Source organism: Heloderma suspectum, chromosome 2 (assembly GCF_057233095.1).
Source record: "Heloderma suspectum isolate Gila_16-S chromosome 2, 16-S_ref, whole genome shotgun sequence".
NCBI classification, from domain to species: domain Eukaryota; kingdom Metazoa; phylum Chordata; class Lepidosauria; order Squamata; family Helodermatidae; genus Heloderma; species Heloderma suspectum.
The window spans coordinates 50821317-50834244 of record NC_139459.1 but is presented as its reverse complement, the minus strand read 5'-3'; the positions used below and the strand labels follow the sequence as shown (position 1 = coordinate 50834244).

General features: G+C 43.8%; 1 protein-coding gene across 2 annotated transcripts in view; it reads right to left on the bottom strand.

The window, feature by feature from the left end:
* Positions 1-12918, bottom strand: part of MRPS27 (mitochondrial ribosomal protein S27) — a 70444-nt gene extending 57526 nt beyond the window's left edge. For both annotated transcript variants that reach the window (XM_084833506.1, XM_084833507.1), the window contains exons 1-2: positions 12833-12918; positions 9419-9496 (exon numbers count right to left, since the gene is read on the bottom strand). In XM_084833506.1, the coding sequence (XP_084689632.1) occupies positions 9419-9496; positions 12833-12905 (151 nt within the window). In that variant the 5' untranslated portion in view covers positions 12906-12918. The remainder of the gene's footprint in view (positions 1-9418; positions 9497-12832) is intronic.
* Between the last annotated feature and the right edge of the window lie 10 nt (positions 12919-12928).

Genomic DNA, 12928 nt, shown 5'->3' with positions numbered 1-12928 from the left:
GCCAGATGCCATGATCTTAGCTTTTTTAATGTTGAGTTTCAAACCAGCTTTTGCACTCTCCTCTTTCACCCTCCACAAGAGGCTCTTGAGATCCTCTTCGCTTTCTGCCATTAGGGTGGTATCGTCTGCATATCGGAGGTTGTTGATAATTCTCCCAGCAACCTTAATTCCGACCTCTGATTCATCCAACCCGGCGTTTCTCACGATGTACTCTGCATATAAGTTACATAAGCAGGAAGACAATATGCAGCCTTGTCGTACTCCTTTCCCAATTTTGAACCAGTCGGTTGTTCCATGTCTGGTTCTTACTGTTGCTTCTTGACCCTCGTACAGGTTTCTCAGGAGACAGGTAAGGTGGTCTGGTATTCCCATCACTTTAAGAATTTGCCACAGTTTGTTGTGATCCACACAATCAAAGGCTTTAGCGTAGTCAATGAAGCAGAAATAGACTTTTTCTGGAATTCTTTTGCTTTCTCCATGATCCAGTGAATGTTGGCGATTTGATCTCTCGTTCCTCTGCCTCTTCGAAACCCAGCGTGTACTTCCGGAAGTTCTCAGTTCGCATACTGCTGAAGCCTAGCTTGTAGGATTTTGAGCATCACCTTGCTGGCATGTGAAATGAGCGCAATTGTGCAGTAGTTTGAACACTCTTTGGCATTGCCCTTCTTTGGAATTGGAATGTAAACTGACCATTTCCAGTCTTGCTGCCATTGTTGAGTGTTCCAAATTTGTTGGCATATTGAATGCAGCACTTTAACAGCATCATCTTTTAGGATTTTAAATAGCTCAGCTGGAATACTGTCAACTCTGCTAGCTTTGTTGTTACTAATGCTTCCTAAGGCCCACTTGACTTCACTCTCTAGGATGTCCGGCTCAAGTTCAGTGACCGCACTATCATGGCTATCAGGGACATTCAGATCTTTCCTGTATAGTTCTTCTGTGTATTCTTTCCACCTCTTCTTAATCTCATCTGCTTCTGTTAGGTCCCTGCCTTCTTTGTCCTTCATCATGCCCATCTTTGCACAAAACGTTCCCTTGAGATCTCCGATTTTCTTGAAGAGATCTCTAGTCTTTCCCATTCTGTTGTTTTCCTCGATTTCTTTGCATTGTTCGTCTAAGAAGGCCTTCTTGTCTCTCCTTCCTATTCTCTGGAACTCTGCATTCAGTTGGATATATCTTCCCCTTTCTCCCTTGCTTTTCGCTTCCCTTCTTTCCTCAGCTACTTGTAAAGCCTCATCAGACAGCCACTTGGCTTTCTTGCATTTCTTTTTCTTTGGGATGGATTTCGTTGCTGCCTCCTGAACAATGTTACGGACCTCCGTCCATAGTTCCTCAGGCACTCTGTCTATCAGGTCTAATCCCTGAAATCTATTCCTCACCTCCACTGTATATTCATAAGGGATATGATTGAGGTCATACCTGAATGGTTTCGTGTTTTCCCTACGTTCTTCAATTTAAGCTGAAATTTTGCAAGAAGCAGCTCATGATCTGAGCCACAGTCAGCTCCAGGTCTTGTTTTTACTGACTGTATAGAGCTTCTCCATCTTTGGCTGCAAAGGACATAATCAATCTGATTTCGATATTGACCATCTGGTGATGTCCGTGTGTACAGTCATCTCTTGTGCTGTTGGAAAAGAGTGTTTGCTATGATCAGCATGTTCTCTTGGCAAAACTCTATTAGCTTTTGTCCTGCTTTATTTTGTACACCAAGGCCATGCTTGCCTGTTATCCCGGTGATTTCTTGACTTCCTGCTTTAGCATTCCAATCCCCTATGATGAAGGGGACATCTTTTTTTGGTGTTAGTTCTAGAAGGTGTTGTAGGTCTTCATAGAACCGATCAACCTCAGCTTCTTTGGCCTCAGTGGTTGGGGCATAGACTTGAATTACTGTGATGTTGAATGGTTTGCCTTGGATTCGTACTGAGATCATTCTATTGTTTTTAAAATTGTACATTACCATGGTTCTGGTCCTACCTGCCAGGGTGATTTCAGAGAGTAACACTGGGTGACTATTCCTCAGCCTCACAGGAATAGAGCTATGGGGTTCCAAAGAGTACCATCTTGTTCCCAATGTTGTTTAACATCTAGAGACAGTGCAATCCTGCATCTAGAGACAGTGCAATCCTGCTAATTCTGCTCAGTCTCTCAGTGGCTTTTGATACCATCAACCATGATATCCTCCTGAACTGGGCCACGGGTTGGGCATCGGAAGCCCTACGTTACCATGGTTCTGGTCCTACCTGCCGGGGCGATTTCAGACAGTAACACTGGGTGACTATTCCTCAGCCTCACAGGAATAGAGCTATGGGGTTCCAAAGAGTACCATCTTGTTCCCAATGTTGTTTAACATCTATATGAAGCTGCTGGGAGAGGTCATTAGGGGATTTGGAGCAAAGTTCCATCAGTATGCTTATGATATACAGCTCTTATCTCCCTGAGACATCTGAATCAGGTGAGGCTGTGCAAGTACTGGGTCAGTGCCTAGACTCAGTAATGAACTGGATGGTCAATAAACAGGGGGAATCCTGGCAAGACTTGTGGGTGAGTGGTTCCCAAGTCTGTGAGATAAGCTTATTACCTGATCTGGATGGGGTAGCATTCCCTCTGAAAGATCAGGTTCATAGTATGGGGATACTCCTGGATCCATCTCTGTTGTTGGAGGCTCAAGCGGCTATAGCAACTCAGAGTGCTTTCTACCAGCTTTGACTGGTATGCCAGCTACAGCTCCTCCTAGACAGGGATAGTACAGGCACTACTAACCTCAAGACTGGATTACTACAATTTGCTCTATCTGGGGCTGCCCATAAGGTTGGGTCAGAAGTTCCATCTAGTGCAGCATGCAGCAGCACAGCTGCTTTCAGGAGCTGTCCCCTTTCAGCATGTAACACCTTTGCTGAAGGAATTGCACAGACTGCCTATTTGTTACTGAGCTAGGTTTACTGATTTTTATTGGTGTATAAATCCCTAAACAACTTGGAGTCAGGATATTTGAGAGAGCACCTTCTCCCTCACCAGCTTGCCTGGTCACTATGGTCATCAGATGAGGCACTCCTGATGGTTTCACATGGACCTGCAGTCCATTTGGGAGTCCTCTGAGAACAGAGCCTTCTGTATATTGGCTCCCTCTCTGTGGAACTCCCTGCCTGTTGATGTCAGGCAGGCACCAACGTTGTCTTATTGTTGGTGTCTGCTGAAGCCATTTTTATTTAAACAAGCCTTCCCTGACTGACCAGCCATGGTTTTATCTGCATAATTTGATTTTAAAGATTTTAATTCTGTATTTCGAATCTTTCTTTCTTTCTTTCCTTTCTCTCTCTCTCTCTCTCTCTTTTTATTTATTTCTTATTATTCACCACTCAGGAATCTTTTTGGATGTAGAGTGCTATATAAATCTTATAAAATAAGTAAATAAAGTAGTAAATCCTGTCTTTTAAGCAGGTAAAGGGCTGTTCATAAAAATCTACTTTGGAGTCATTAGTCCAGAATTGAAGCAACAAACCACCATACTTCTCTTACTAATTACTAAGCCTCCACATGCATTTTGCTGAGCTAGTTAAATCCTAATATACCTCATTCACTCTTATGTGCACTGTTTGGATAGTTAAAACATGATGGATGGGCAGGCTACCCAACCCATTAAAAATGAAAGAAAAACCTGCTGGATCATACCAAAGGCCTATCTAGTCCAGAAACCTGATTCAACCAGATGCCTAAGGGAGGCCCACAAGCAGGTCACAAGTACAATTTTCCTCTCTCTCCCACTGTTGTTCCCAGTAACTGGTATTCAGAGGCATGCTGCATCTGATACTGGAGGAGGGATTATATAGCCATCATGACCAGTAGCCACTGATAGTCTTATCCTCCATGAATTTGTTTAGTCCCCTTTTAACACTGTCTAAGTTGGTGGTGATCACTATATCTTGTGGTAGCAAATTCCACAGCTTAACTGTCTGTTGTGAAGACTGATTTCCTTTTCTGTCCTGAATATCTCACTATTCAGCTTCACTGGCTGACCCCAGGTTCTAGTATTATGAGAGAGAGAGAAAAACTTCTCTCTGTCCACTTTCTCTATACCATGTATAAGTTTATAAACTCCTATCATGACCCCCCCTTCATGGATCACTGCCTTGTTGTGGCGAAGGGGCTTGCGTAACTCAGTGAAGCCATAAGCTATGCTGTGCAGGGCCACCCAAGATGGACAGGTCATGGCAGAGAGTTCTGACAAAATGTGGTCCACTGGAGAAAGAAATGGCAACCCACTCCAGTATTCTTGCCAAGAAAACCCCATGGAACGTATCACAAGGCTAAAAGAGATGACGCCGGAAGATGAGCCCCTCAGGTCGGAAGGTGTCCAACATGCTACTGGGGAAGAGCAGAGGGTATTTCCAAGTAGCGCCAGAAAGAGTGAAGCGGCTGGGCCAAAGACGAAAGGACACTCAGCTGTGGATGTGTCTGGTGGTGAAAAGAAAATCCAATGCTGTAAAGAACAATATTGTTTAGGAACCTGGAATGTCAGATCAATGAATCAAGGTAAGCTGGAGGTGGTCAAACATGAGATGGCAAGATTGAACATCGACATCTTGGGAATCAGCGAACTAAAATGGACAGGCATGGGCGAATTTAATTCAGGTGACCATCATATCTACTATTGTGGGCAAGAATCCCTTAGAAGAAATGGAGTAGCACTCATAGTCAATAAAAGGGTGGGAAAAGCAGTACTGGGGTACAATCTTAAAAATGATAGAATGATCTCAGTACGAATCCAAGGCAAACCATTCAACATCACAGTAATTCAAGTCTATGCCCCAACCACTGAGGCCGAAGAAGCTGAGGTTGATCGGTTCTATGAAGACCTACAACACCTTCTAGAACTAACACCAAAAAAAGATGTCCTCTTCATCATAGGGGATTGGAATGCTAAAGTAGGAAATCAAGAAATCACCGGGATAACAGGCAGGCATGGCCTTGGTGTACAAAATGAAGCAGGACAAAAGCTAATAGAGTTTTGCCAAGAGAACATGCTGATCATAGCAAACACTCTTTTCCAACAGCACAAGAGGCGACTCTACACACGGACGTCACCAGATGGTCAATATCGAAATCAGATTGATTATGTCCTTTGCAGCCAAAGATGGAGAAGCTCCATACAGTCAGTAAAAACAAGACCTGGAGCTGACTGTGGCTCAGATCATGAGCTGCTTCTTGCAAAATTTCGTCTTAAATTGAAGAACGTCGGGAAAACCACTAAACCGTTCAGGTATGACCTAAATCATATCCCTGATGAATATACAGTGGAGGTGAGGAATAGATTTCAGGGATTAGACCTGATAGACAGAGTGCCTGAGGAACTATGGACGGAGATGCGTAACATTGTTCAGGAGGCAGCAACGAAATCCGTCCCAAAGAAAAAGAAATGCAAGAAAGCAAAGTGGCTGTCTGAGGAGGCTTTACAAGTAGCTGAGGAAAGAAGGGAAGCGAAAAGCAAGGGAGAAAGGGGAAGATATACCCAACTGAATGCAGAGTTCCAGAGAATAGCAAGGAGAGACAAGAAGGCCTTCTTAAATGAACAATGCAAAGAAATCGAGGAAAACAACAGAATGGGAAAGACTAGAGATCTCTTCAAGAAAATTGGAGATCTCAAGGGAACGTTTTGTGCAAAGACGGGCATGATAAAGGACAAAGAAGGCAGGGACCTAACAGAAGCAGATGAGATTAAGAAGAGGTGGCAAGAATACACAGAAGAACTATACAGGAAAGATCTGAATGTCCCTGATAGCCATGATAGTGCGGTCACTGAACTTGAGCCGGACATCCTAGAGAGTGAAGTCAAGTGGGCCTTAGGAAGCATTAGTAACAACAAAGCTAGCGGAGATGACAGTATTCCAGCCGAGCTATTTAAAATCCTAAAAGATGATGCTGTTAAAGTGCTGCATTCAATATGCCAACAAATCTGGAACACTCAACAGTGGCCACAAGACTGGAAAAGGTCAGTTTACATTCCAATTCCAAAGAAGGGCAACGCCAAAGAGTGTTCAAACTACCGCACAATTGCGCTCATTTCACATGCCAGCAAGGTGATGCTCAAAATCCTACAAGCTAGGCTTCAGCAGTATGCGAACCGAGAACTACCGGAAGTACAAGCTGGGTTTAGAAGAGGCAGAGGAACTAGAGATCAAATCGCCAACATTCGCTGCATCATGGAGAAAGCAAGAGAATTCCTGAGAAACCTGTACGAGGGTCAAGAAGCAACAGTAAGAACCAGACATGGAACAACCGATTGGTTCAAAATTGGGAAAGGAGTACGACAAGGCTGCATATTGTCACCCTGCTTATTTAACTTATATGCAGAGTACATCATGAGAAATGCCGGGTTGGATGAATCAGAGGTCGGAATTAAGATTGCTGGGAGAATTATCAACAACCTCCGATATGCAGACGATACCACCCTAATGGCAGAAAGCGAAGAGGATCTAAAGAGCCTCTTGTGGAGGGTGAAAGAGGAGAGTGCAAAAGCTGGTTTGAAACTCAACATTAAAAAAACGAAGATCATGGCATCTGGCCCCATCACTTCCTGGCATATAGAAGGGGAAGAAATGGAAGCAGTGACAGATTTTACTTTCTTGGGCTCCAAGATCACTGCAGACGGTGACTGTAGCTATGAAATTAAAAGACGCTTGCTCCTGGGGAGGAAAGCTATGGCCAACCTAGACAGCATAGTAAGAAGCAGAGACATCACCTTGCCGACAAAGGTCCATACAACCAAAGCTATGGTTTTCCCAGTAGTAATGTATGGCTGTGAGAGCTGGACTATAAGGAAGGCTGAGCGCCGAAGAATTGATGCTTTCGAACTGTGGTGCTGGAGAAGACTCTTACGAGTCCCCTGGACTGCAAGGAGGTCAAATCAGTCCATCCTAAAGGAAATCAACCCTGAGTGCTCATTGGAAGGACAGATAATGAAGCTGAAGCTCCAATATTTTGGCCACCTAATGCGAAGAGAAAACTCCCTGGAAAAGACCCTGATGCTGGGAAAGACTGAAGGCAAAAGGAGAAGGGGACGGCAGAGGATGAGATGGCTAGATAGCATCACGGATGCAATGAATATGAACTTGAGCACGCTCCGGGAGAGAGCGCAGGACAGGAAGGCCTGGCGTGCTATGGTCCATGGGGTCACGAAGAGTCGGACACGACTGAACGACTGAACAACAACAACAATCATGACCCCGCTTAATTGCCATTTTTCTAAACTAAAAAGCCGCAAATATTGTCAGTTTTCCTCGAACGGGAGCTGCGCCGGCTCCCTAATCATTTTGTTTCTTCTTTTCTGGACCTTTTTTTGTACATTCCACCCCCTTTGACAATGCAGAACACTGGAACAAATCCTATGTTAATCCTTACTTTTTTCCCCAAATTAACAAACCTGCTGTGTGATCACAAAGGTGTTTTGGAATCACAGCCCAGTTTAATGTTCTTTAAAACAGTGACAAAATCTGGGCTTTAACTGTTATGGCTGTGAACAAAAGAGCCTTTAAAGAGAAAACTTGTCCAAATTGAGGTCCACTTCACACGTTTTCCTCCCGATATGAAAAAATGCACAGCAGCTTCCAAACACATGGAAGCACAGCAACCTGCATCTTTATATGATTTCACATAGGACATCAACATTTCATCCCACCCCAGCCTGCACAGAAAGATTATCTCTATTGTGTGTGCAATGGTGATGTTTCCCTGAGTGACCATTGTCACCATTCATAAAGTCAGCAGTGCCACCTTGCGTTCAAGTAATAGCTATTGCAGGACTGCTGTTTGAAAACTGACAGGGCCAGACATTTCAGCCAGGCATAAGAGAGAATGGTTGTGTTTTGATGCATGACGTGGTAAATTCCGTGTCTACTTATTTATCCCAGCCTCCATTCTTGGGCCCTCAGTCATTTCAGAGTCCTGCCTTGGGTGCTTGTCTCCTAGCGTTTCAACCCATTTTTCCTTCAAGATAAGATTAAGATGTTGCATAATGTATCATCTTTTAGCATTCCATGGGATCTGGCTGTCTAGTTTTCCACTTCAATTTGTGGGGAAAATATGTTTATTTTGGTGGATTTACATATGTTAATAGCGGTTTATTGTGCTTATGTTACTGTAACCTGCCTTAGAGGATAGAGAGGTGGTATGAAAATATTTTAAATGTAATAATGGAATCATTATCAGTCACTGCGGTATAGTAGATATAGTGTGGGACCTGGGCTTAAGGAGATATGGGTTACACTGTTGAACTGTAGGGTTCACCTACAGAGCTCACAGGGTACCTCTTGACCAGTCAGCCTAACCTACCTCACTGGGTTGTCCTGGGGAGGGGGACTAATGTATGCTCTCCTGAGGTCTTTGGAGAAAGGGTGGGATTAAAATATAACACCTTTGTACCAGAGAACCTCCACAATCAGTGCCACCAGTAGTGTGAATGTGTGGAGACATGTGATGTATCAGGTTATGATGAAGCGCAATGTATGGGCTGTGGGAATTAGATATGCATCACATGTACCAACTGGGCATGTTTTTGATGTGGATACAATCTCTACACAGTCACAACTCAATCCATCCTATATCTTTCCCTTAAAATCTGTTGCTTCATGAAAAATATTTGGGATCTTAAAGATCAACATTTGCATTAGGGCATGAGCTTTTGATACATCAGATGAAGTAGGCTCATGCCTATGAAAGCTCTTGCCACAATGAATCTGTTAGTTCCTAAGGGCAGAGCTACCTGTCATGAACAACACAGGGTTGCCACCAGAAACAGCATCCCTATGCCATGGAAACAGATCATAGCTCAGTGACACAGTACATATGTTGCATGCTGAACATCCCAGATTCAAATCCTGGTATCTCTAGTTAAAAGGATCAGACAGACAGCAATGTGAGACCTCTGCCTGAGATGCTGGACAGCTGCTCCCCATCACAGCAGATGATACTGTACCTATGAATTCTCACTCCCTCCCCTCCATAATGTGAAATAACTAACCTGTGTCCTGATGTCATGAAGTTGTGCACAGCCAGTAATGTGGACTGTGGATGGGGAAGCGCAAAAAGTCATGATAACCCATGTTATCCTAAGTGATACTACATGTTACGGGGAAGAGGGGAGTGAGATCTTGACAAAAGAATGTCATTTTCAGTGGCCGCTCCGCGTCTCCCAAAAGTGCAGTTCTTCCCTACAAGTCTCTTTGTTTTTGCTACAACAAAGACTAACACAGCTACTCTTCTTGAATTTAATGTCAGGGCAGTTTGCCACGACTACTGCTCCCAAGAGGTCAGGCACCCTGCTTTGGGAAACCCTAGTGTAGAACACCAACAAATGCAATTTTAGATAGTAGTGCTTCATTATTTTAGACTCCGGGTGTCCAAGATAAACAAAATACTGCCTCACCTAGGCTCTTCTGATCTTTTTCTCTTTGTTCCCATGCTGTACTGTCCACATAAGCTGCCGAAAGAATACATCTTTTACCTAATTAAAAAAAAAAAATCAACATCAACATATACGCAAGGTCATTTAGGAAGAGTTCCATTTTTCCAAATGAAAATTTTATTAGTCATCTTCCTTTTTATACATTCCATTCTCTAAATTAAATGCAATAAATTGCCACTGTAACAGCAATCATATCAGGAATCATTAACTTCCATCATCATTAACTTCCATCAAACTGTATAGAATGTACCTAAACTGCCTTTGTCAGCTTTACTGGATATGATCTTAGAAGTGTCTCGCTACCATACCATAAATTAGATTTCCATAGAACTCCAACTGATCTTGTAATTCATGGGATATTATGATCTATTCCACTATTTACATATATGCACATATACATCATTCTCCATCTTAAAGGAATTGATTAAAAGGTGAAATGCTAATCCGTTTAAGCAATAGTTATGAATTAGAATAGCAGTATCTAAACTCCCCACACATAACGTTGATCCAAAATTTTCATAAGGCCAAGAGCCTTTAGCTGAGACTAAATAGCTATTCTGGGATTACCAGCAAATGCAAAAAGGACATTGATGTAGTGTTTGATGCAGAAATAAGCTCTTTAAGAATGTTCTCAGCATTCTTTCTTTAAAATAAATCAATAAATAAACTTTGTAGCTGTAAGGGCTATCTCAAAAATGTATGTGTTGCCAGTGTACACCCCGGTGAAGATTTATAAGGCAGAGATGGGGGAAAAACTGAATATAATTCCCTGTGGTGGCTGGGCAGGGGAAAGGCTTCAGTGCCTTACACAGCTTTCTCCCCCATTGTAAATCATACCTCAGCATCATTTCAGCCTTTAGTTATACTCCTGCAAATCCCCCTTCAACAAGACTAGCACATCATTCCCAAATGTCAAGCGTCCCCAACCTTTTTGGGTCAGTGGGCACATTTGGAAGTTTGAGTGTTGTGGGTGGTCTCACAAAACGGCTGCCATGGTGAGTATGGCCAGTCACAAAACACTGGTTACCTAGAAGGCAAACTGGTGAGAATAAAAGTACCTTGCCCAAGAACCCAAGTACAAGCCAGAGGTGAGGTCTGAGCTCCAAAACACAAAGCCACTCTTTTGAATAAAGATGACGCTGAAGGGCAACCCTTCGTGTTGCAGCATGCCAGATTCCCAAGTAATTTTTTTTAATTTAAAAAAATCATAAGAAATAAAATAAAAATCAGGAGTGGCAGGGAGTCTGGCACCAAGACAGGTGTTTGCGGGCACGCTGATGTCCATGTGCACCACATTGGAGAACCTAGCCATATGTAATAGGGGTGTGTGTGGGCGGTGGGTGACCCTCACCCTCCTGCTACCTGCCCATTTTCATACAGGAGGGTGGGAAGCACACCACCTCCAAAATTAAACAGAATACAGCACAGTGTTTGAAAAGTCTTGCTCACTCCTAGCCTTCTTCAAGTGTGTGAAGGCCTGAAGATAACATTTGCAATCACCTCCTGAACTTGGACACAAACTTTCAAAGCAGTATCACATTTTTCAAAGGAGATATCATTCCATGGTGTTTTTACGACTTTCCTATTCCCCCATGAAATATGGGGTGCAGAAGTGAATCCTGGGACTCACTGTTGAGATGCAGACTGTTGCCCTGAGACAACCCGCCAACACTCCCACCACCAACACTACACACACACAAATGTTTTACTGTGTAAAGAAGGTTTCACACGATATTCGGTTTTCTGGCCATCCTGATAGCACATTCAGGGGGTTAAGCCCCTAACTTGAATGCAGAATTTGTCCTTAATGCATGTTTCTAAACATGGTTCTGATGATGTCTTATTTATTTTATTTTATTTATTTAATTAATTTCTATACCGCCCAATAGCTGACGCTCTCTGGGCGGTTCACAAAAATTAAAACCAAACAGCACACAATAAAACAATTTAAAATATATAGAACATTAAAACCACAACAATACAATTAACAATACAATTAATGGAGTTACTGCATTACAAAATGACAAACTGAATCCGGAATTAAAACAAAAGCCCTGCTTTGCTCAGGCAAAAAGGAGCAGCAGCGGCAACTAGATTTATTGAATATACATCCCTCTTTTTCATTAACATGTTTGAGATGGGTAACAAATTTAGAAGTCTGTGGCTGGACAGCAGGAAGTCGGAGCGGGGGAAGCGGCGGCTGGACGACATGTTGGATGTGTCGTGCCGGCATTTCCAAGTTCCCCACCCCAGCACACCCCCAGGAATGCCCCGTTTTTGCCGTTCTGCGCTCCTTTTCCAAGCACGGGGCCGTTCCGCACTGCCTACGAGACAGCGCAGGAGTGGGTGAAGGTTGGTTCTCAGGGAACCAACCTATCCTATGGCTGTCTAGCCACTGACTAGCGGCCATAGAATTGTGCCCTAAAACAGCTTGTTTGGTAACAGTCACTATGTTATTGACATAAAAGAAAACTCAAGGAATGATAAGGCAATCCTACGAAAAAAAATACCTTCCTCAAAAAAATACCACTGGCCTTTATTATTAGTTATGAATAATCACATCACTGGGGATACCTCCAGATTGGAAACTAGTCCAATCATCCTAGCACAAACACAGAAATTTTTTTGGGTGGGGGGTCCAGATGTCGTCATCTTCCCTCTTGTGTTTTTGCCGTGCTTGGTCTTTTTTCTTACCAGAAAAGATAAGTTAAAGAGGAAACGTCAGGATTGCTGCACAATGCCTTTTGACTGGTAGGGCTCCGAGAAGCCCTCCATCTGGAAGCACTCTGGGGGAATGCTGTGGAAGCTAATACAGGAACCCCAAGGCAGCGGCACCAAGACCTTATTTACAACTAGGGTAACAAAAGCTGCAATCCAAAAGTCGTTTAATCCGGGGCAACCCGGTTGATTTAAATGGGACTACTGAACAATAAAAAGGTTCGCCGATTGCAGGCTAAAGTACGGGAAGGTCAAACCACGCGGCTGATGGACGATCACGCGTTCCACGGGAATGTCTGGGGGGAAAAACGCATTCTGACGTGCGGCCGATTTTATGTATGGGTTATTTAGGGATAAGTACCGCTGAACGGGGCGCAACTCAAATAAAGGAGCAACCCTATGTATGTTCAGGAAGAAAGAAGTCCTACAATTTCCATGCTGGAAACTGTAAGACTTTTTCTGTCTAAACGTGCCTAGGATCGCGCTTTCAATGACGCGGACTCCCAAGAAAACGCACTATGCAGGACTGCAGCCCCAAATGGGCTAATCCATTCCGGGTCACGCTTCGCGTAAGGAGCAGAGAAGACCACGCCGGGCACCGTCGATACCTGACGTCTTCCCTGAGCAAGACCCATCTCTCGCCCGGAGTCCACCCACCTGCCGCAGCCCAGCTCCGAGCGCCCGTCCTCCTCCAGCACAGGAGGCCTCGCTGGAACACGGGGGCCGCCATTTCGGCGTGTACCACCTCTTTCA